The 24,508-nt window shown below is 37.9% G+C and overlaps 2 protein-coding genes across 4 annotated transcripts; one reads left to right on the forward strand and one right to left on the reverse strand.

Annotated features, from left to right (window-relative positions):
- Window positions 1-85: 85 nt before the first annotated feature.
- LOC146690594 (RCC1 and BTB domain-containing protein 1-like) lies at window positions 86-14,731 on the forward strand. Of its 3 annotated transcripts, XM_085435760.1 has the most exons (13): window positions 86-355; window positions 2,315-2,562; window positions 5,107-5,257; window positions 5,340-5,506; window positions 6,941-7,099; window positions 7,196-7,303; window positions 8,690-8,832; window positions 8,909-9,099; window positions 10,243-10,369; window positions 10,496-10,647; window positions 10,859-10,989; window positions 11,197-11,287; window positions 13,582-13,703. In XM_085435760.1, the coding sequence occupies exons 2-12, from the start codon at window positions 2,437-2,439 to the stop codon at window positions 11,242-11,244; spliced, it is 1,503 nt and encodes a 500-aa protein (XP_085291886.1). In that variant the 5' UTR covers window positions 86-355; window positions 2,315-2,436; the 3' UTR covers window positions 11,245-11,287; window positions 13,582-13,703. The 3 variants fall into 3 exon arrangements, with proteins under 3 accessions (XP_085291886.1, XP_085291884.1, XP_085291885.1); XM_085435758.1 differs by lacking the exon at window positions 11,197-11,287 and having other exon boundaries at window positions 87-355; window positions 13,582-14,731; XM_085435759.1 differs by lacking the exon at window positions 11,197-11,287 and having other exon boundaries at window positions 87-355; window positions 2,324-2,562; window positions 13,582-14,731.
- A 48-nt stretch (window positions 14,732-14,779) lies between these two features.
- Window positions 14,780-24,243, reverse strand: phf11 (PHD finger protein 11). The gene is made up of 18 exons (XM_085435757.1): window positions 24,020-24,243; window positions 22,126-22,230; window positions 21,905-22,038; window positions 21,737-21,771; window positions 21,556-21,659; window positions 20,766-20,836; window positions 20,599-20,648; window positions 20,431-20,510; window positions 20,319-20,341; window positions 19,121-19,188; window positions 18,943-19,031; window positions 18,807-18,826; window positions 18,453-18,487; window positions 18,303-18,355; window positions 17,868-18,027; window positions 16,395-16,766; window positions 16,233-16,304; window positions 14,780-15,477 (listed from the first exon to the last, which is right to left on the reverse strand). Exons 1-18 carry the CDS (start codon window positions 24,125-24,127, stop codon window positions 15,401-15,403), a joined length of 1,656 nt encoding a protein of 551 aa, XP_085291883.1. The 5' UTR covers window positions 24,128-24,243; the 3' UTR covers window positions 14,780-15,400.
- Window positions 24,244-24,508: the final 265 nt, after the last annotated feature.

Genomic DNA, 24,508 nt, shown 5'->3' on the forward strand with positions numbered 1-24,508 from the left:
TTTTTCTTAAACCTGACCAAATATTCCTCTATATTCCTCTTCGGCGAATGAATGTGAAATCTAGTGTACTACTTGGCGGTTAACTGCATACTAATCTAGCTGAAAACCACAGCTAGATTTGGTAGGAAAATGCGAGGTGGGGATAGAGGCGAAAGGGAAATATTGGTGAAATCTGCAATCGACTGTGCTGGTCTTAGAATCACGTGACATTATTTTTCTCCTCACTTCCGCAAATAAACGCACTTGAGCACGGCGGCCACGGCAGAAAGTGAAAACGGACTGTCAGCCGTTATGTGCCATGGTGAGGCGGCCAGGAGCAAGCGCCAACGGCCGTAGAAGCGGACCTGCCTAACGGGTGAGTCAACGAGAACGTATTAATGTTGTAGCTTTAAAAAACAAACAAACAATCGAACTGAAATGTGGTTTGTTTGTTTTTAAAAAAAATCTTAAACGCTAGCTGTAGCCAATTAAAAGATAAGTTAGTACCGATTTTCCCGGCGGGTGCGTCAAGTACCAGCTGCATTCACGGTGTGTTATGATGCGTCAGCTGGACTCACTGTGCTGAGTAATCCCTTTGTTAACAATAGCAAACATTAAACAGCAAGCTGTGGTCATGTAACAGTAACTACGAGTGGTTTTAATCATTACACATGATGCAGGTGGGAGGGGGTGGGTATTTACGGGATGACGCCTGTGTTGTGTCAAAAAGGGATTTCCGGCATTTGTCAAAAATAAACAAATAAATAGTCCGTCTTTAAAGTGTTGTAAATTACTTGTCAAGCGTATCTCTTCTGAATGATACCAAGTTAGTTTTAGTCAGAAAGAACATTCATGTCATAAGGTAGACGCTTTTAACAGGGGAAAAAGGCTCTTATATATCCTTTACTTATCCAGGGAGAAAGTCTAACTGACATTTAAAATAGCTTTTTCAAGAAAAAGCTAGCCAAGAGGGCAGCAAAAAAAAATAGAACATCACAGTTCTTTTGGGATATTTAAAGTCACCTTAAAGGTGCGGAGCAATTGTAATGTGGGTGCATAACACAGAGTCATAAAGATTATTGCAACAAAGGTCATTTCTTTATTTTATATATGACCCCTTTATAAATCCTGTTGATTACAGTCTACCAAAATAAGCAAAGATATTACACTTAAAGTTTTAGTTAGTGTTTAGCACAACACTGATTTAGCCGTGTTGTTACCAAACAAAGAACCTCTGTGACCCGGCTTACTACGCTTTTAACACCCATTTTATCAGAAAACCTTAAGACCTTGAGGATCATAAGCTGTGTTTACCCATAACCATATAAGTGAGAGTCAAAACAGCATGTGTGTGTGTGATGTCTGTGATGAATATAAAGTAGAAGATTCTCCAAAGCAGAATTATACTTTTTAAAACTGAGTTAGAGTAAGCTACGGGGAAAATAAAAGTAAGGATGCAACGTTACATTTGCCCAGCTCGCAGTGTCATCTGATATCGGTTGTGAAGAGCAAAATGATCATTTTTGTAGCACTTGCTTGAATCTGAGCAAGAAGTAAAGGCTGTACACGTCATAATTCACCTTGCTGCTTCTGTGAGCAGTCACATCACCAATGAACGGTAGTGGCCTAGCTCCACTGGCATCCATATAAACTTAAACAAACAAAGCAATTATACAGAGCACAACATGTAGTGAAATGCTTGTGTCCGAGCTGCGGACAGGCTGTAGACGTAGCCACGCCACTTACATTGATCAGAAAGTTTGTTAACTTGTTGCCTTAGGTCCCAAGACTCGTATGCTCTAAAGATTTCCACTGAACTTAGAGAAAGAGCATTAAACTTTGCAGCTCCTTACTCCTAGAATCAGATGCAGGCCTTTTGGTCTTGCTGAGGTTCCTGGTGCACTGATTCTTTTAAAGAATGTAGCAGATTGTTGATTAGACTCCACCTAAAGTTTTTTTTTCTTTTAAATCTCTGATATGTTTTATTTTGTTTTTTCCACCTAATGATGACCTCCTCCACTTGCACTGATGTCTCTTTGGACCTCATATTTAAAATTACAATAAAAAGCAATAAAATGTAAATTAAACACTTTGTCATGAAATAACAAGTGAATAGCCTTTATCTGGCCATAAAACTTCTGAATATGTATGAAAATGGCTGTACTTCCAAAACAGCCATTGACTCTTTTTTTTTTTTTTTTTTTTTTTTAAACAAGCCAAAAACCCTTGACTTAAACCTGAAGCCCTTTGAATTAAAGCTACACTGAACTAACAATATATTGTGAAAAGATGATTATCTGGAAGACATTACAATTTTGCTTGTGTTTGTGTCCAGTGACTGCAGCGCTGGCAGCCTTGCCTCTTCAGACCTTCCCCCTCTCCCTGTCCCGTGTCCCACCTGTGGATTGAAGTTCATCCTTCTAGCCTGCCGCCCTTGCCACATACTGTGAGGACACCATGGTGGATGTAACCAAGTGGCCCATGTTCAGCCTGATGGGGCCTCAGGAGCTCGCTTCCATACGGAAAGCATGCGTGTTTGGATCATCTGCTAATGAGGCCATCTACATTACCAATGATGATGAGGTGAGGGGTCAGAGGGAAAACGGGGTTGTGGTTGTGTGTTAATCAAGAGCAAGATGACTGAAAGCTTTGAAGCTTGCTTCATGTTGCATAATTGATAGTCAGATGACCTGTTGTTTTTCCACGTTTTTAGCCTTTAAGCTACATTTCATGTTTACATTATTATAATTTCATTCAGCCTAGTGTGGATTGTTTGAGTGTCCTACCTTGAAAACAGCTGTTGGGTTCAGTTTATAGCGCATTCAACTTTAATCAGTGGTAGAAGAAAACATGCTTACAGTAGGTAATCCACCACAGAGCATGCTTACACTGCATTGCATTTTTTTATGTCAGTGTTATTGTAGCATGATAAACAGAGACTGCCTCTCAGTAGCTGTGTGTTTTAAGCTGTAGTACTCAATATTTCTGACAATAGCTCCAGGGAAAGAACCAGATTTTTCTTCTGGAGACCATAAAGAGAACCAAAAGTTAAAGAATAAATAACAATAATAACAATTTTAAATGTTGTATTGTAACAGCCTGATGTGTAAAGATTGCAGTTGAATGCTAGTGTTGAAAATCAGTTATTTGCCATTTTAAAAAAGCTCAAAACTGTTAAGACTTGCTGAAAAGTATTTATTCACATGATGTAACACAGAACAGCAACAGGTGCCTCAAGGCGCTTCACCTTATATTGTAAGGTAATAAAGACCCTACAATAACTCAGAGAAAACAAAGAAACCCCCAACAATCAGATGACCCCTTTTAGCAAAGGCTTTGTTAAAAAAAAAAAAAAAAAAAGTTTCGGAAAGAAAAGAAGGCAGGCTTTACAGGGATATTCAGTGTATCACGGTTCACAAAGCATTCCCAAGTTCTGCTGTCTGAACACTGAAAAGATGCTCCTGAAAGATGAGAATTATCTTGTAATTTTACAGCCAAAATTACAAAATAAGCTTAAAGGGTTCAAGACAGTTGTTTAAAAGGATGGATCTCTGGTCCTTTCATCCTTTTTTAATTAGTACTAAAACTTGCAGTAGCTACCTAGATGATTTGAATTACTTTGATGTTGTTGGTGTTTTAGCTCAGTGGTTCTCCAGGATTCTGCAACCCAGCTAAGGGGTTTTAAATTTTTTAAAATAAAATTTATATACACAGTTTATACCGTGTTGTGTGTCGTTACCTCTTAAGATGTTGATTCCACTCTTGTGAAAGTGTTCGATTATGGTGATGCAAGGGGATCTTCACTGTGCTTACATATGCTGGATTCTGTCTATCATGGAGCACTGAGATTTATTACAAACCTTAAAGCTTTTAAGAGTCACATGCTGTACATTGCCTGCTTAGGTCGGGTGATCTGCTTTGTCATTTTGAAGACTCAACCATCGATATAGTCTTATTGATAATATCTTGGTCTGTTCCCATCTTACTGACTTACATTGATCAGAAAGTTTGTTAACTTGTTGCCTTAGGTCCCAAGACTCGTATCTTCTCTGTGCTCTAAAGATTTCCACTGAACTTAGAGAAAGAGCATTAAACTTTGCAGCTCCTTACTCCTAGAATCAGATGCAAAATGAACTACATTTAAGGAACTGGTCTCACTAAATGAACTTAAAGAGACTGCAGTTCCTTCAGCCTGAAAATGTTTTGCCTGAATATTATTACCCTCGTTACTGACGCTGACTTATTATAAAGACTGTTGAGGTTTCAGGCTTTATTGATGCTGAAGTTGTAGTTTTACATTTTGGTTAGTTTCGTTTTTTTAATAAGCTGTATTTTAGTGTAGTTAATTTGTGTGTGTGTGTGTGTGTGGGGGGGGGTTCTGTGTGTATTTGTCTGTGTTGCATAAAACGTAGTTGCATAACACACACACCTCTGTTTGTATTGCTGTCTTTCTTGGCAAGGATGTGGTTGTGAGTCATATTCTCCTGGTTAAATAAAGGTTAGCTAACTAACCAACTAAATAAATAAATGAATAAGAAAAAATGTTATTGTTTGGCCAGAAGAAATTCTATGTTAGTTTGTTTGTAAGGCTGCAAAAAATCACTCCTTTTGGTTTGTATCTTGGCACATTATCTAGCTCATAAGCATTAACAAATATTTGAGTCAGTCTACATTATCAGGTGATGCGAAACCCAAGCCAGCTAAATCAATGTTAAGATTTTAGGAGAAAGGGGGGTCCTTTCCCTGGCTCCTAGAAATGTGAGCACCTCTGCTTTAACACATGCTAAGTGGCTAAATCGTGGTACCACTGTGATAAGAAAAACACTTTTTAGAGGTTTGTGAATGGGAACTTTGTCAAGTGTAAAAAGATTTTTCATACCATTGTAATGAATTTAAGTCAGGAAAGAAAATGCAACTTTCTTTTAAAATGATCTTTTATATTTGTGTTATTGCACAATTAACACACATCTTCCTCTCAGTGTTGCCTGCTGGTGTTGATGTTTCTGTGTTTGTACTCTGACCCGTTCCCTACTCAGCTGACTGGCGCTGTCTGTTTAGCACTCCTTATCACCAATCAACACTGAATTCTTTTTTTCTTTTTTCCTCTCCCCCGACCTCCACACTCAGGTGTTTGTGTTTGGGCTGAACTGCAGTAACTGCCTGGGAACAGGGGACAGCCTGAGCACAATTGTACCCAAAAAACTGGACTTCCTGAGTGGCAGAAAGGTGGTTAGCCTGACTTACGGTAGTGGACCCCACATCCTGCTGGCCACAGAGGGTAGCTTAACAAAAGATGTAATCCTCCTCTTTACAGTTGGATTAAAAAGTGCAGGAGAATGACTAAACTCTTTGTATTTCAGATGGAGAGCTATTTGCCTGGGGCCATAATGGCTACAGCCAACTGGGAAATGGGACAACCAACCAAGGAGTAGCTCCAGTGCTCGTGTCTGCCAACCTGCTCAATAAGAAGGTCACAGAGGTGGCCTGTGGCTCTCACCACTCAATGGCTCTAACTGATACAGGAGAAGTGAGTTTGTAGGAGTTAAAGAAGAGAGACAAAAATAATTCACTTTTACAGCAGATTTACAGAGAGGGAAATACAGACGCCTGTTTGAAACTTTTCTAGTTACACAGGTGACTCTGCTCTGACTAAAGCTGTTACCTAGTTAATGGACCCTAACACTTACCCGTATTCCAGTCACAGCTACATTTGAGCCCCCTGAGTTAAGAACCTAGAAAAATAAGCCCAGCCACAAGGAATGTATTGTGCTTCGAGTTGCTTCACACAGTTAGTGAGCTCCGTTAGATCCTGGCCTGGCTGGTCAAACTTTTTTTTCCCCTGTTTTTAATATGAGGGATGCAGCTATCCTGGTAGCTAGAGAGTCTGTGTATTTTTCTTGTTATACAGCTGATACAATAATCACATTTGGATCTTAATAAATCCATCATTCACTGCTGTGAACATGGCTGACATGTTCTTGCAAATCTTACAAAAAAATTAAACAAACAAAAAAAACAGTAATAACCATAAAACATGAGCCAAGTCAGCTCACTCTTTGTACAGTATTTACATTTAAGGGGATATTTTTATATTATTTAGTGTAATATATTTACATGTCATTTTGTTTTACACATACTTTCATAAATGATGTTATTAAAAATAAAATATAAATGCATACGTTTGTAGTACACTAAAAATGAGATAAGGGTAGCATGACATGTTTGCTTTGATTTCAAACATTATGGAGGAGTAGGTAAAAGATTATAGGTATTGATTTGTAAATGACTTAAATAACGCGAATAACTTGAGCTTAATAGAATAGCTTTTTATTGTCACTGTTACAAGAACAATGAAAGGCAGTTTGGCATTTCTCCATGTGTGTGAAGTACACATTAGCGTAAGTATTTACACAATAACAGACAAATTTACATTTACACAAGAAAGATATGTACAAGTTATACATACATGCACATACATACATATATGTATATATACATGTATGCATCCGTACATACATACACACACATATTTCCACACATATATAATATTATACCTCATCTCTGACAGTAACCATGCAGCTCATTCTTTCTCTCTACAGTACTTTCTTTAAAGATGTAACACATTATGGGGTCGGCTTAAAAAAAGATGTGAAATATAAAAGTGAGGTCAGAGGTCAAATGTGACATGATATTTGGATGCAAACCATAATGTGATATTTATAATTCCCATATATCATTCCTTGTGTGCCTTTATGTTGTCAGTACAAACAATGTAAGCAGTAAGAACTATCATTTTAAGTAGCTTTATATTACATTGTCACTTTGACCTTAAGATAAATCTGTTGACTCGAAGGAGAAGTGAGAGGGGGTAATAACCTTTTCAAATTATTTTTAAAGTATCTGGCTTTCATAGAGAATTTCATCCTGTTCTTATTCTTAACTTTATCTTTTTGCCCGGCAGGTGTATGCATGGGGTTACAATAACTGTGGTCAAGTGGGCTCAGGCTCCACAGCGAACCAGCCCACACCCCGCAGGGTGTCCAGCTGCCTGCAGAACAAGGTGGCTGTGAGTATCGTCTGTGGTCAGACCTCATCCCTGGCAGTAGTGGACAATGGAGAGGTGATTTTTTTTTTTTAACTTATCCTGGAGCTTTATGAAACAGTATTGGCTTACTCTCACTGAAGCAGCACTCATGTTCTCTTTTTGTCTCTCTAGGTGTACAGTTGGGGCTATAACGGCAACGGACAACTTGGACTTGGAAACAATGGGAACCAGCTGACCCCCTGTCGACTTGTTGGTCTGCAGGGTTTATGTGTGCAACAGGTGTGAGATTACACACGTCAGGTTACTGTGAAACAATTTGTATGAAGTTTTAAAAAAAAAAAAGACATATATTCTAATGTTTTTATATGCCTCAACTACAGCTAGATCCTGATGTTTTTGGGTTGGGCAACTCTTAGGAATGCCTTGAGGGAATTTGGCAAAAACAAGGACTCAGGAATGAACTGATTATAATCACTAGACTTGTTTGTGTCAGAAACTCAATAATCCGTATGCTAATCATAGAAAACAAAAATCCACACATACCAGTATCTAAAATGATATATAATAACATCTCTATCCAAAATATCAAAGATTAGACCTTTTCTTACTGTTTTTTTAAATGCAGAAAAGTACTTTCATAAATAAATTAGTAAATTTTACTATTCCTCCCAAACTGCAGTGAGTTGTTTCTTTCGCTGAAACAAATGAAAATGAATTGCTGTCATATTATCGTGGTGTACAAAAGCAGTTACTACAAAATTCTATAACAAACCAAATGTCAGGAACTTACATCATTTACTAATATATTTCTTCAAATATATACTTAACTAAACTTCAACAGAAAGCAGGATATTGACCTGTTTCTGTTATTTCGCTTGTCTCCAAAATTGTCCTTGTAACTGTTTCAGTCCTTTGACTGTTCATACCGAGGCTGCTGGATTATAGCAGGCTTGGAGCTCTGGATAGTTTTAGCTTTAGCTTCGTTTTATTGGTCTTCCACCGTTGTGTCTTCCTCACTCACAGTGAAGAACTCGTCATGCATGAGTTCTGTACGAACGACTGTTTGTTGCACATGTATGAAAGACTGTACATTTTGGATTACAGTTTATATGTGCTTTTATATTTTATATATTCTTTTGTGCAGAATAAATGGCATAAGTAGCTCTATGTTAGATATGGACATTTATGCAGGGCCTGTGACTTTATTTATTTAAATTGTAGTTGGGTTTATATTCACTTGTTTTTATGTTTTGTTTTGTTTTCCCTTAAATGAGCATTCTTTACAGTAATGATTTAAAATCTTAGCACTCCTGTAAAACTACTGCCAGAGTAATTATAAAACACCAGAATTTGAGTGTGATGCTGTATGTTGTCCAAAAAGGAGTGAAGTTCCCAAAATACAATATTTTACACAGGAATCTTTGTATTATTATAGGGTCTACCTTACAATATAAAGCGCCTCGAGGCAACTATTGTTTTGATTTGGTGCTGTATAAATAAAATTGAATTGAAACCACAATTAAGAGGCTGTAATAAGCACATCTGTAGTATAGAATGTATAAAAAATGTTGCTAATAATTTGGAATTATTTTATTTATTGTAGACAAGAGTTTCAAATACTACGTTATATTGAAAATTGTTTGATTTTTTTTTTCCCCTCTCTAGATCGTGTCAGGATATGCACACTCCATGGCACTAACGGATGAAGGGTTGCTTTACGCTTGGGGTGCCAACACATATGGACAACTGGGCACTGGCAACAAGAGCAACCAGCTGAGCCCAGTTCAGATTCTGACTGAGAAAGAGAGGTGAGGTAAAGCATCACACATCTAACTCATCCTGTCCCTGCACCACCATCCACTGACTTCTCTGCTCCTTTAACAGAATTGTAGAGATTGCTTCCTGTCACTCCACACACACGTCAGCTGCTAAAACCCAGAGCGGTCAGGTGTACATGTGGGGCCAGTGCAGGGGCCAGTCCATAGTGCTCCCTCACCTGACACACTTTGCCTGCACCGATGATGTCTTTGCCTGCTTTGCCACCCCCTCAGTAATGTGGAGGCTTCTTTCAGTGGGTAAGAGAATGATCTGAAAGAGTCCAAGGATAGCACTAATTATGTAGTATTACTAATTTTTGGATTTCATTCCATTAACCACAAATGTATGGCTATTGATCACTGTTTGTTTTATGAAGCTCTTTTTATTTGATGTGCAATTATAAAATGTATTGACTCCGTCCATAAAAGATAAAAACCTTCCCTTATTTGTCCACTGTTCTCTTCAATGTCATCTTCTTGTGCACCTCTCCTTGGAAGTCTTACATGCCAACTTGTGTCAAACTGACCTTCACTGAAAAGTGAAAGTTGGTTCTTTGGCTATAACGTGGAGACCAAAGAGCAGTTTTCATTTGGAAAGTCCAATCTTGAAGTCAACGCATCTCTGGCTTGTATTACGAAACAAGTTCAGCTCACCCAGGCTTTCATTCCATTATCTGGCTTTCCTTATCCCAACACTTGGAATCAGGCTAAGCAGTCACACAAAGGTGGTTCACAACTAGGTAAAGATGTAATGTAAAAACATTTTAGTTAACAAAAAATACAAATAAAATATAGACTTTTGGAAAAAATGAAATGATGTTGTGAACTTTGAAAACTAAATTTTTAAAGAAAGACTAAAACTAACACTCAAACTAATAAAAACTAAAGTAAACATTTTTAGCTTTCTAAAGTGAAACAGGAAAACTTACTGTGTAGCAGGTTATCTCTACAGTGTAAGCTGGCAATGTATCCTGGAAAGAAGTAAACTGCCTTACATAATACAGAGAACCCAGAGTTAACCCTGAGGTTAGCTGGATAAGACCAAATCCAAATCGCTGTTAAAAATTTTTTTTATTTTATTTAACTAGAGAACACCTTACAACGTTTTTTGTTGTCCTTGTCCATTTTTTAAAAGTGTAATGCTGGCCTCGAACTAAAAATGAGCATATATTTATCAAAAAGTAATAAAAGTTTCAGTTTCAACATGTGTAATGCTGTCTTTGTCTTGTCTTTGTCTACCAAATATAGGGTTTAAAGGTTCTGAAAATCTTTCAGTGTTTTCTACACAGCTTCCCACCTTTTTGGAAGTGGGATTGGTCTCATTGCTATAGTTGTTATCTTTCTGTTGCCAGAGCTTGAGTGTTGTGGGACCTGTATGTGTGCTGTTTTTTCCCCCTCCAGAACACGATGACTTCTTGACTGTGGCTCAGTCTCTGAAAAAGGAGTTTGACAACCCAGAGACAGCGGATCTCAAGTTCTGTGTTGATGGAAAATACATCTATGTCCACAAAGCAGTTCTCAAGATCAGGTTTGAATTTAACAGCCAAGCTGGTTTATCGGGTTATGGGAGTTATAAACCGTTTAAAAAGAAAACACATTATTGGGGGAAGAAATGGTTCTTGTAACACCTGTGTCTGTATCGTTTGCTGTGCAGGTGTGAACATTTCAGATCAATGTTCCAGTCTCACTGGAACGAAGACATGAAGGAGGTGATTGAAATAGACCAGTTCTCGTACCCTGTGTACCGCTCGTTTCTGGAGTTCCTCTACACAGACAGTGTGGAGTTGCCTCCCGAGGATGCTATTGGTCAGTCTCACATACACTTCACCACATGATCTCTGAGTGATTTCAGTACTACCCATTGACCTAGTATCAGTGATATTAGTAACAACGATATCTATTTGTCATGAGTTTATTACTTTTTTGTATTTTTATTTATTTCTGTGAAAGGGACTTCAACTAAAAGTTCTTGAATATAATCATAATTCCAGTCCTGTGTGGTTCTGTGTGCGCTCAGGGCTCCTGGATCTGGCCACCTCCTACTGTGAGAACCGCCTAAAACGCCTGTGTCAGCACATTATCAAGAGGGGAATCATCGTCGAAAATGCTTTTTCTCTGCTGTCTGCCGCTGTGCGCTATGATGCAGAGGTTAGTCTACCAACTATCAGCTGCATGTGTGATAATATGCAAATGTCCTTGAAAGCTCTTTTTACTTTAACACATGTAAAATTGATATTTTAGATTAAATCATAGAATGCTGGCTCCCTTAGTTCTGTTTTGTGAAAATCTTTGTTTTCTAAATAAGCTTATTCACTCCTACTGAGAATGCAGTAAGAAGGTTGATTTCACTCACAGGTCTGTACAGCCAGTATGATGCTACAGCCAGCAGCCTGTTTTGCATAAATAATGCAAACAAGAGGGAAACTATTAGCCTGTCTGCACAGAGGTAATAGAACGTATTTGTTAGCATAGGTTTCAATTTCAAAGCCAGACATGGCCGTCTGGAACTTTTAATAGGACCTACCAATAAAGTCTGAAATTCATTTTATTATGACTTGTGTGCTGTTAATTACACTTACATTAGCATTAATATGAAATCCTGAAAATGCTCCCACACTTCTTTAATCAGTTAGGCTACAAATTAGACAGAACATAAATGCTAAAGCATCTGGTTTTCCAACAGTAGCTGTCACCGTCACTGTGAGTCACACATATGTGAACCTGACAGACACCACAGGCAGGTGAACCTTATGTGCAGGAAAATGACTCAAATCAGGCAGTGATTCACATTAGGTAGTGATGCTAGCAAGCTTAAACAGTGGGGGGAAAAAGTGGTGGATAAATGTAGACAATGAATGTATTTGGGCTGGTATTTAAAGCACTTTCTTAGGCTTACTGACCTCTCAAAAGAATTTTATACTACAAGCCACATTATTAACCATTCACACACACATTGTTATCAAGCTAATTCTTTATATACATTGCTTTGTTGCAATTTGCAGTATGTTGTCCAAGGAAAAGTCAGTGGGAATTGAACTACCCACTTTTTCTTCCCCCAATAATGTGTTTTGTTCTTGTTGTTGTTGTTGTTGTTGTTGTTGTTTTAAAAACAAAATTCTTCAACACAAAAAAAAACCAAATCCAAAAAAGAAAAGAAAATTGTCTCAAAGTTGTGTTTAATCCATCGATGTAACAAATTAATAACGCTGCATAGTTAAATGCAGTGTTAGTAATGATTAATGATGAATTATTCTTAAGTATAGTTAAACTATTAAACTAGTACAACCAAAGTTTTTCAAAAAGTTGAAAAACGAGTCTCCAGAGCCTTTTATTGTGCTTTAGTGCTCATCCCAAAAGTTTAATCTTTCTGTACTGCCAGTCACAGTGAAACTGCCTCTGCTTGTAGTGCATGTTTGGTATAATTTTACTATACACTTTTCATAGTTTATACTATTCTGCTATTCAACTGTCGTTTTATTTTACCAATATAAATGTCATAAAGACTGTTCTTCCTTACCAACTTACAGAAAAAATATGTATCAAAATTTTCAGGCCTGTGTAACCTTATAACAATGCAGCCGAGTCTAACTTATTATTTTTATAAATCACTGTTCAAACTTTCAAGAGAAGTGTAGAGGAAAATAAAATACCTGGAAGTTAGACAAAGTTAGGCCACTCAGTAATATGACCCTCACCCTGAAAAGTACAGTGTACTTACTGTTCCTTTGTTTCCAGTAAAAACCTAAATTGCTATCCCCTTAATCATTTGTCCTGTCTTTTAAGTATTTGTGGTTAAATAAAAATTTTTAATTTCAAATAAAATCCACTAAAATTTTGATTCTTTTTTTTTTCCAGCAAGCGTTTGTTGAGCCTAGAGAGTCAATTGTGCTTTTGTGTTTTTGCAAAAATACTAAGCTGCAATATTAAAATGAAGAATTTTTAATTTCATACCTCAGTTCTTCATGTTCTTATGAAGGACTTCATAACTGCATGCATGAATGATTGAAATCTTTCATTCTTGAAGCCCTTTAAAGTAGATTTTGCTCTTGCTGGGGTGAAAAACTTTTTGTTTTTTTGTTTGTTTTTTCAGAACAAATCTGTTTGAGGCAGCAGAGAAAAGATAAAGTAACTTTGTTAAAACATTGACCTTCAAAAAAAAAAAACAGCTAATGAAAACACCCACCAGTCCTGATTGGTGGATGACCAGCTCCACCTGCTGATCCGCAGCTGCCTCCTTAGCCATTTTCACACATGCACTGCAGCCCTGCTTTGATCTTTTATCCAACAGAAGTGAGAATGCATGACACAGTCAGACTCAACATTAATCTGCTTTTAACCCACCAGCTCAGCAATACAAAGACTATTTGATGTCATATTGTACCGACATGTCAGCAGGGCTACTAATAGTCTGATGCATCCACCACTACAGAGTGGGCATCATGTGTGCTGCCTCCTTCCTCCTGCACCCTTCATGCATCCACTCCGTCTCCCTCACCTAACAACACTAAGTTACATGTAGTGAATAAAACACATCTGATGCAGACTGTTGGCAGCTGTGTGCTACATGAGAAAAAAGCAAACCATGTGTGAGCAACTGGGGCTTAGAACAGTGGAACTGGGAGGATCACCAGGATGCAGGAAGCTGGGTCAGCACTACGAGACACTCAGACTGTCTGTTGTTGGAGCGTTTGACCAAGTTGAAGAACAGTTTATTTATTTGTTCTCTTCTCTGTCACTCAGGACCTTGAAGAATTCTGCTTCAAATTCTGCGTAAATCACCTGACTGAGGTGACTCAGACTGCTGCTTTCTGGCAAATTGACGGTAATCTGCTCAAAGATTTCATTTGTCGAGCCAGTCGCTGCGGAGCCTTCAAAAATTGACCACGTCTCAAGGTACAGATTTGGGCTGATGCAAAACACACGGCTGGACTCCAGGAAGGATTTTGCCTAATACATCGTTACCATCAGATGGAGATTTGCACATAATTTCAGTAGAAATCCTTAGATTTACCATCACTGTTAGATTTGTGGTTCATCTTCTTCCAGATTACTTAAATTACTAAAATCAGAGCTGTAAGGTTGCAGCATTGTTCCATAATGCTGTTACAGTAGCTGTTTCCAACAGTGCCTGACTTTTAACTTACACATTGTGTAAAGTAGGAGCTCAGATTAATGGAGAGACATGACAATGCTTGAACTTATTTGTTTTGAACTAAAACTATTCTTGCCAGTTGCCTGTGACGGCTTTACTATTTCTAGTATTCTGTTTAAGTGACCAAGTTACTTGTAGATTTTGCATGTGTACTTTCAGGATGAGTTTACTTCTCTTTACTATAAGAGGTCATCATAGTTTGGATGTCATTTAGATTGAATGGTTTGAAGTATGAGAATCTAAACTTTTTTTTTTTAAATCCTTACAGTATTTAAAGACAGGACACTGAGCCTTAAGCCTTAAAGGCTTGATTAGATCTGTGTAGGTCAACTTCAAGGCTTCCAGTTTTCTGTTTAGATTGTAAGATGGGAACTTGGGTTTAATCTTTACAATTTTTTGCATTTCATTCTTGATTATCAGATTCCATATGTTAGATTGAATTATTATAAGCAGCTAAAGCACCATAATTTATATTTACAGGCAGTTAAACATGCCTGGTTGTCAGTTCACACAAACCAGAAACGTATGAATCCGGTTTAAGGCATGTGACCTTTCTTAGATTTCAGTCTGTATGTTGAAAAGAGAATTTTACAGTATAAGCATTTATAAAGTGGTTTTTGTAACTTCTGCACTACTGCTGTGAATATTTTTGAAAGATATTTGAAACTGAGGGTTATAAAGTGCCAGTTAAATTATCTAACCTATGCAAATAAATAAAAAAACACCTTGATCATCTTATCTGTAAACTTCTCAATGAGACAAAATGGAGAAAGAAAACAGTTTTTTTTTTTTTGTTTTTTTTTAAATCATAGTAAAGTCAGAAAAACAGCACATCAGGTTTTTCTTTGGGGTGCCAGTAAACTAGAACATGTTAACACTTTCTGCAAAAATGAAAAATATAAAATGATCAGAGTATGGGAAAAAAATATAAAACTGCTCAAGTAACTTAACTTCAAGTGATTAATCCAACACATCTCTGGCATACTGTCATTACCGTCTTAAAACATTTTACTTTTTAAAACTCCTCTTTGATAAATAACATAAGAAAAAACAGACACTATGAACATAGAAATTCCTTAAACATATGGTAAACCTTTTTCAGTGTTTTTTTTTTTTTTTACAGTTTAAGAATCTTGTGGGATATAGTTTGATATAAATCTTTGTATTGTACAATAATATAGAAAAAAAAAGAACAGTCTTGAATTCCAAAAAAACAAACATTTTTAGTAACTCAAATACAGCAAAACAAAAAAAAAAAACCTTGAATCATTTCAGTTAATCACTCAGCTAAAATATCATTCATATTAAGGCCTACTCCATATAAAAGTATAAATTTTTTTTATAAAATGTAATCACAGACAAAAGAACCTAGCTTTAATAGCTAACACTCAGTAGCTGCTCATCAGCTCATTTTCTCAGTGCTGAGACGACATCTTTCATCGCTGCCGCTGCCTTCTGCAGTTCCATTTGTTTTTTCTGTAGCTCTGTAACCACAGTGAACTGTCATTTAGTGATTACAATAAAAAAGGAGAAACATCTTTTAAAAATAAAACAACAAAAAGTAAAACGACTTAATAGCAATTATTTCTACAGTATGTTTTTTCCCCCAAACTTCTGAAATAGTTCCCAAAGAGCTTTTAGCTGGAAAATTGGCATTTCAGTAATGCTGTGCACTGTGTCCTTAATAGATTTGCAGAAACGTGACTAGTGGAGGACAAAAACTGTTGCAGGCTTTAAGGGGAAAAAAACAACCTGCAGAAGATGAACAGTATCTGAAAGTCACATCATTAAGAAAAAAAACCCAATCAAAGACCTGGCAAAGGACTTGAGAGGTGCATCTGGTCCTGCCATATATCTCTGCAAAGTGTCCAGGAGCTCAGTGACACAAACCCCAGTGTCTAATAATCGTGCCCAGATGTCAGATGGTGTCTAATCAGCCACATTAGGACAGAAGTTGGATCAGCCTGTCATTGCAATTTTTAACTTTATTAACTTGATATTTGAATTATGCCCTTATATGGTTGTAGATTTTGGTTTCCACTGACCACTGCTGTTTCATTTTTTTCTCATTGAATTACAGAATATATCAATACACACAGTTTCCATGGTATTGTAAATGCTATGAGTATCTATAGGTCATCTGTTGAAACCTCTTGAAATGCTATCAATGAAGCAGACATTAACTTCTGTTAATCGGCCAACTAATACCACACCCCTAGAGCAGTACTGTGTACTTTACCTTCTTGCTGCTTAGCCACAAATTCTGACAATTTTCCAGAAGCTGCCATCACCGACAGTGCAAGATCATATTCTGTGGAGAAAAAAATAAAATTTTCACAATCCCCAGTTTAAAACATTAAAAAAGGTCAGACAGAGTCTCATAAGTGTCATGCACCCTTACCCTCCTGGCTGGCCTGATCTGACTGGATTTTGCTGGAGATATTTTTCATCCCATCAAGGAAGTCAGTGAAGATGGCCTCTGTACATCCTGCTGCATTACAGCTTTTCCAGAAGCTGCTGGAGTCAATTTTGGGCTCTGGACTTGAGGGAAGTGCCACAGGAGAGGAAGAGGAGGAGTTAATGGATACACTGGCGCATTCAGGCGGAGCCAGGGCTGTGGCCGAGCTAGTGCAGGGAGGTGAAGTATGAGACTTCAGGGAGGTGAAGTATGGAGGGGGAGATTTGGACTGGCCAGGAGAGGGAGGGGGTGAGACAGAGGATCCACCGGTGAGTTGACCCGGGGTTTGGACAGCGTTCTGCTTGGGACTGGACCCTAAGAAGAGAGTTAGTTCTATAAGTAATCCCAGCTTTTTATCATTTCAAAACCCTTACTCCTGTCTGATTCTTAAAAAATCTACACATTTCATGCAACAGCAACTTCCTAAGCTTTCTAGATAAGTGTTTGACATGGCACATTTCTTCTTTCTACGTTTTTCAGTGAATGTGTCTTAATAATTTCATTGTGTGCTTTTTCAAACAAAGCTTGCACATAACCTTCACTTTGCGTTTTATAAATGTGAAATACTCTCGTAGCGCGACTTCTTTCTCATTCATAAAAATCATAAAGATTAATCAGCCACAAGATTAAAATCACCTGCCTTAATATTAGATCTGCTTTGTGCCACAGTAACACCTTTGAGCTGTCAAGGCAGGGATTCCACAAGCCCTCAGCAGGTTTCCTGAGGTATCAAGAACTAATATGACAGTAGCAGCTCGTTTAAGCTGCAAGGCAGGGCCTCATGGATGGGTCTCATTTTGTCAGCAGATCCCATAGATGTGCAATTGTGTTAAACTACTTGCTGAGATCATAAACTCACCAAGAAGTGCTTAAAGTTCTAGAAAACAAATTTTATATTCCTCTTTTTTTGCAATCAGGATAGTCCTTTTTACACCACAAAGCTACTTCCTTCTTTTATATATAGCCTATGGCTGTTGTAACTGCAATTCATAGCCATCAAGTCCTTAAACGTCCCATTTTTCAAACATCAACTTTCAGAGGCAATTCTTGTTCCCTATAGTAGCCCACCCAGACTATACTACGGAAGAGGATTAGGGACACTGGAAAAAAAAAATCTGGGGAAAAAAAAATCTGAGAAAAAAGTCAGACTTTTTCATCAAAATGATGTTTTTTTTCAGAATTCTGAGAAAAAAGTCAGAATTCTGACTTTTTTCTCAGAATTCAGGAAAAGAAGAAAGAAGAAAAAAAAAGACGTGCCCATTCCCCCCCCCCCCCCCCCAGTGGCCCTAATCCTCTTCCGTACTATGCAGGTGTCTTTATAGTCAGATAAAAGTTTTGCCTAACTGCTGTGTAATCATTATCAAAGCTCTTTGTTCTTATAAAACATTTGATCAGTCCCAGGAGGAGAAACCTTACCCTCGTGTTCATCTACGACCGGCTCTACATCTGCATTAACCAGAACATCTTCAGGTGAAGCAGATTCAGTCTGAGGTGAGAGTTCACCAGCTGACATTGTAAGTGACTGGGTCTGTATGCAGATCTTTACGGGAAGCAGCAGACTCTCTGACTCAGCATCCTCAGAAGACAAAGAAAACACATCTCATCACACCTCATATGAATCTCATGCAAAAAAGAGGGATTTCCTTTAGTGACAAAATCTATATATATTTCTCTATATCTATATCTATCCATAGATAGAGAGAGAGATAAATAAAGAGAGAGAGATATAGAGATATATATAGAAGACCAAATCTTCATAGTTCTAAATTACCAAACATTAAATGTATAACAAAAAAAAAGACCATTTATAGCTGCTAAAGACAACGATTAACACAATATCAGAGAACTCACTGATTCTATGATTGTGTCGTCTTCATCATTAAATTCATCCTCAATGCGATTTCCTAAAAGAACCAGACAAGAGGAGTTTGAAAAAATAAATATTTATATCTTTAAAAAAATATTTAGCAAACTATACACACTGAATCAACAACTGCTTACCTGATAAAGACACAGCAGGACTCTTGGTGTCTCTTCTGTAAAGTGGAGAATATAATTTCAAAAAACGACCCTCTGCTGACATTTTTTACAGACCAAGAAAAGAAAAAGTATGTATGCAAAAGCCCTTTGGGGAAAAACTAAGCTTTCATAGGGGATAATTGCATTCATAAGACATGTTTGTGCCTTTTGGTGGTGCTTTGATAGGCTGCAGTTTACTGAAACTTGCAGGTAATTAGCTTTACTGGTTAACTCTGGACAACTTTTCATAATTTTATATACATATAATTTAGAATTACAAATATTAGTGAGACCCCCCCCCCCTGCAGAAACCCCTCCAAAACTAGCAAAACCTACCTGATAACCTCAGGCACAGTCTGCCATCACGAGAAGAGAAATCAACACGTGACAGGACAAAGATGAGACTTCAAATTATTAGACATATTCAGCATACAGTGATGTTATTGAAGAATTGATGAATGATTAGGCGTACTTCGAGCTCTGGGACGGAGTTTGCATTTTCATCTATATCAGACTCTAATGGGGCGTATATATCCATTGGAGTGTTATTGTCATTGTCAACTATATATATAAGATAAAAGAAAGGGGTTTGTTAGCTAGAGTGATAAGCCCACAGAGGTTACATTTTCTTCCCTTGCAACGGGGTTGACCTGAATTTGAAGAATCGGAGAGTCTCCTCTTCCGGCGAAGCTTAGGTTTCAAGAGGGTCTCCTCCCGCCTGTAACAAAGGTAAGGAATCATCACAGCTGTTTGCAAGGTTTGCACCATTTTTATTGTAACCAACAGGACACAATTTGCTCTTCTCATTTCTTTATATTGTCAAGCAGAAATGTTATTTTGTTGTTTGTTGTTATTTTTTTAAAGTGATCTTGAGCAATAGCTCTCCAGGCTTTCTGAAGTCTTTCAAAGTTTTGGTTGCTTTATCGCTCGTTTCCAGTCCAGTCCTTAAACCTGGGCATTTTCAGATGAATATTTCTTTTGTTTGTTAAACCCCTTAACACTGATCTATGAATCATTCAAGCTTAAAAAGTGCACTTACCTTAAGGGATAAACCAGTGAACCCATTTGAAATTGTATTTTCAGGCACTTTGTTACTAGCTGCCTGTTGCAAACATCTCACGTCACATCAAGACCTGAGAGATGCATCTGGTCCAGATGATCCATCTATTGTTCACTAAAGCGTCATCAGAAATGGTTTCAGTGTGGCTATCAAAAAGCCATTATTAATGATGCGAAACAGGAAGGAAATTAACAGGTCTTATGGAGTAATGAATTCAAATTGGTAAAATGTTGTCCAGTATGTTTGGAGGAGGTCAGGAGAGAGGGGCAGTCTACACTGATCTGGTGTAGGTCGGTCATAATTTGTGGCTGCATTTCAGCCAGTGGCGTTGGGGATTTTGCCAAAAACGATGGAACATAAATCTAGAAAAGGCAGATTTTCATCCACCATACAATACCACCTGGAAGGTTTCTGATTGGCAAGAAGCCTGGAGAATTATTCCTGTAGAATACATTGACATTTCCAGCTATTCATTCTCTTTTCCTTATCCAATATTGCGGGTCTAAAATGGGCCTATTTCCCATTTCCTAGCAAAATATAAAGAAATGAGCAATGACTTAAGACTATATAGACCCACTTGAGTTCCTGACTTGTTTTGTGGGTGAAAAAAAACAACAACTGGGGTTTTAAGTGTGAAGTTGTTTAAAGTAAGAACGAACGATGGATCGAACTGTACAGACTTTTAAAATAAGCATTTAAGCTACCATATTAGATATAAGGGTGATATTCTAGCCAAAATTCTGAACGTAAAATTATTGTTCAAGACATAGCGAGCATCCCATACTTACTTGTCACAGTCACTCAACTGTCTCTGTTTAAAAAGCAAAGACAAAAAACTGTAAAAATAACAAGCAAACTTGAAAATAGAACTAAAAAACTTTAAGTGACTGTGAACAACACCTTGGAAGAACTACACATTGTACTGTTAGATGAGCTGGAGTCATAGCTGTGTACAGAGGATCCAGCTGCAGTACCTTCTCCTGCCAATTACAAAGCAATTTAGTATTTGGCACAATGGAAAAAATAACGACTTCATAGTAAATGTCAATCTCTCTGAGCAACACTTACCGTCGGTGTTCTTCTTAAGTGACGCAGGAGCATGTTTGTCACAATATGACCTAAAAACACACATCTGCTAATTACAATGTGATACATAAAAATAAAAAAAACAGAAAAATTAAACCACAGACAAATAAGTCAAAAAAGGGGGGGAAAAGATGTTTGTAAATACTCACATAACAATGCTATTAGACAAACTTTCCAAGCTGATATTACCTTCTCTCTTCTCACAGGTTAGGCAACATACCTCATGAAAACAAAACGGATTGGTTATTTATAACAGAGGAGAACGCACACACAAATGCACCACATAGCTCGCAGGTTAATGATGATAATCTCTGGCTCCATTCCACTGGTGGAGGTTTCTTCCTGTTAAAAGGGAGTTTTTCCTTCTCACCGTCACCAAATGCTTGCTTATGTGTTACTGTACACACTTTTACCTTACAATATAAAATACTCTAAAGTGAACGTTGTTGTCCTTTGGTGATACACAAATAAGGCTGAATTGATGATTGATTTTGTAATGGTATCATCAGACTTGTGGTCATGTCTTTGACTGAGTCTGACTCGAGTATGTTCAGCACCCCAACTGCTGATGTAGGAAATCGCACAGACATGCATGTGTAAAGTCTGCGCTTACACTGTTATTTTGCTTAATTCCTCATGGGATCTACTAATTTTGACCCATTTGGTTAACTACAGAAATTAACTGTTCGAGTCTGTGTTTATCAGTTAGTGCATTGTTAGCAAATCTTAGTCAATCAACTACCATCTGTGCATTCTTGCGATCCATGCTACATTGCTTCACATAGCAAAATTTGGCCTTTTGTTGAAATTACTAAAAAAAAAAAAAAAAACACACACACAAAAACAACAACAAACCCAAAACTGCAGGATCAAGCTGCTAGAGAGAGATGGGGGCCTCTCCCCCCCAAAAGTCTGTTTTAGTAAATCCATAAATCTAACCTTAGATGGTCCGGGTGCGTTGGGGTTTGGGGAGTTTTTGAGTTTTTTGGAGGTTCTGGGCTTTTTGGTGGAAGAGGCAAACTCATTTGTGGAAGCGCTTTTTTCTGGTCATGAGAAATAAAAATGAAAATCAAAGTCTGTCATACACTGAATAAATAAAGGATAAAAATTCAAAACTTACGTGTTTGCTGCTCAGAGTGAGATGAGCAGTATATCCTGTTAGAAAAACACATAAAACACATTTTTAGACAACTACAATTGTCCCAAGCAGTGCACAGCAGGAGTTTTTATTTTTAGGATAACTGAATATCTTTTTCGACAGGCAATTAAGCAGATCTGTTAAACTGACACATAGCGCCCATGGTCATCATCTTCAATAGTCGTCGCTCCCTCTTTAAGAGCACACGGGTAATGGTAGGACTTTTTGCAGCGTTTGACTTCACACCCAGCAGTGGCTCCCCTTTTCTTACAGTGGTTACAGGTCTAAAGCAAACAAAGGAGTAAGACATTTAAACATTGCTCCCAGTGCGCGCTATACTTTAAATCACACAATTTCTAATATATATTTACCAGCTTGCTTCCTCGTTTCACCTCATTCAGCACATCCCCCACCGAGAAGCCAAACAGGTCATCGAACTGTGGTGAATCCCGGCAAAAGATGCCAGCAGAAAATAACTGGAAATAACAAACAACACGAAATTCACGTGAAGGACATAAATGAGCATGAAGTAGAAAAACGGTAAATGGACTGGTTCTTATAGAGGGCTTTTCTACTCCACCTTACCACTCAAAGCACTTTATGCAGCATGACTCATTCGCCCAAGCACTTTTCTTCTATGCTTAAGTACTTTCTATCCAACATTGACACTTCAGGGGACACATTGAAGCAATTGGGCCCTGGACTTGGACTGGAGGAACCGCGATTGAACCCAGGGATTGAACCACCAACCTTCAGATTAGTAGATGGCCTGCTCTACCTCCTGAGCTACATCTACCCTAAACTTGTGAGTTCATAAATATGGCATTTGTCCTAAAGCAACTCAAAAGAGGTTAAGGTAATCCAGGTAAGTATGTGTAAATGCATGTGCTTGTGCACGTGTCCCCTCTTGAAGTGTATTTTTTTTTTTTTAAAAAAAGTAATAAAAACATGGCTGTACACTTAGATATAATCAGTTAAAATAATAGATTTGGTTTATTAGACTAAGTAAGCCAATACTTAAAATTCATAAACTAGCCACCAAATGTCATGTTTCCTCGGTTAAGATCCTCTGCTAAGCCTTGAGTGCAGACACCTTGTGCGTGGCTGTGTCTTCAGTAAATAAAAAAGCATTAGGCTGAGATCAGGTGACTGACTTGACACTAAGTATACTGCTTTGACAGAACACTTTGGGTCATTATTCATTCACTCTGAGAAGGGCTGTACAATCACTTTGGCAGCATTTGGCTGAATCTGAGCTGAGACTGTAGCTCTGTACTCTTCACCGTTTATCCTGCCGCGTCTATCGGCAATCCCATCATCAGTAAACACTAGTGCTGGCCATGCTCACAACAAAACATAGATAATGTAGTATGCTTCAGCTCACGATGTGAAGGCTCTTTTGCTGACTTTTTTCTGGCAAAGTCTAATCTGACCTTCATGTTCTTGAGTGTAAACCGCGGTGTGCACCTCGTAAACCGTCTGCATCTCCATTCATGAAGGAGTCTCTAGACAATACTAGGCCAACTTACTTGTTTACATGTTATCAAGTTGTTTTTTTTCTCTCAACCAAAGAAAGAATTTGTGTGATCACACACTTTAGTTGTCTTCTGTGGTCTTTCAGGCCTTTTGATGCTGCTGGGCCAAAAAGCGATTGCCTACCAAAAACAGATTTCCAGTATTTGCCAAAAAAAAATGTATCCCTCATGAATAATATAAAGTCATCTTGAGCCACAAGGTAGAAGCTGCAATCAGTTTTTGGCAAAATTACTTTTCTATATCTTTTATTTGTCCACATAAAAAGTCTCAGTGACACTGACAAAAATAGCTTTAAGAGGATCCAGGAGGACAGCAGAACTACATGGAACCCTTGGAAATCAGTTATGGCAGTGTTTTCCTGCTTTTTAAGAACGTACCACCTTCATCTGTATCCACTGTGATGCCATTAGAAGCATATACGGCACAAACTGTGCCGATTAGTGTTAATCGTCGCATTTTAATGTTACAGCAATTGCAACAGAACTCATCTTTAAACTGCTGGAAAGTTTATATGCATGAATCAATTTGTACGTTTATCAAAGGTGGTAGCCTATAAGGAAATTAAAGGCGTCAGGAAAAATTACTCGTGTGCGTTATCTTTATAACTTTTCCACACTTCTTGTCCACAGTTACGTTGTGGACTTAACCGCTGCACTGAGCGGTGAATCAAGTCCTCGTCGTTACACACGAAATAAAGACGAAGAACAAAAGAAGCGTGCTTGTATTTACCAGGCAGTTCTGGTGAGCCGTGACTTCATCTTTAGTCGACAAGGTTCCGGTAATCTTCGTCTCTTTGGATCGCTGACAAAGTATGCAGGCCACTCTGCTATTGCTCATTTTTTACCGACAAACACACCGCTTCCACTTTTTCTATCAGGCTTGCTCGCATGCGTCCATGTTGAATCAGCGCTGCTGTTCAAAAACGATTTCTTATCTACTTCGCCGCCCATTTCTTTGGGGTTGCCAGGTTCTATCAGAAACATCCTCCTTTCAGTCACCACCGCATGGAAACGCATTTCAATCGACGGAGAGAGAAACTGATGCGAAATTGCGACTAATATCCATCTTCTTTGGATAACTATTTTTAGGTTACCTTCACTTTAATACCCGACAAGGAAAAAAAAAACTAACCAACCTTTGGCTGCTCACCAAATAAGATTCATTGTCGGCTTATTATTTCCGGTGAATATAGAGCTATGATATTAATCGATAATAATA

The sequence above is a fragment of the Copadichromis virginalis genome, linkage group LG16 (assembly GCF_057382275.1).
Source record: "Copadichromis virginalis isolate Kocher_CV1m ecotype Utaka linkage group LG16, C_Virginalis_male_GT1.1, whole genome shotgun sequence".
NCBI classification, from domain to species: Eukaryota; Metazoa; Chordata; class Actinopteri; order Cichliformes; family Cichlidae; genus Copadichromis; species Copadichromis virginalis.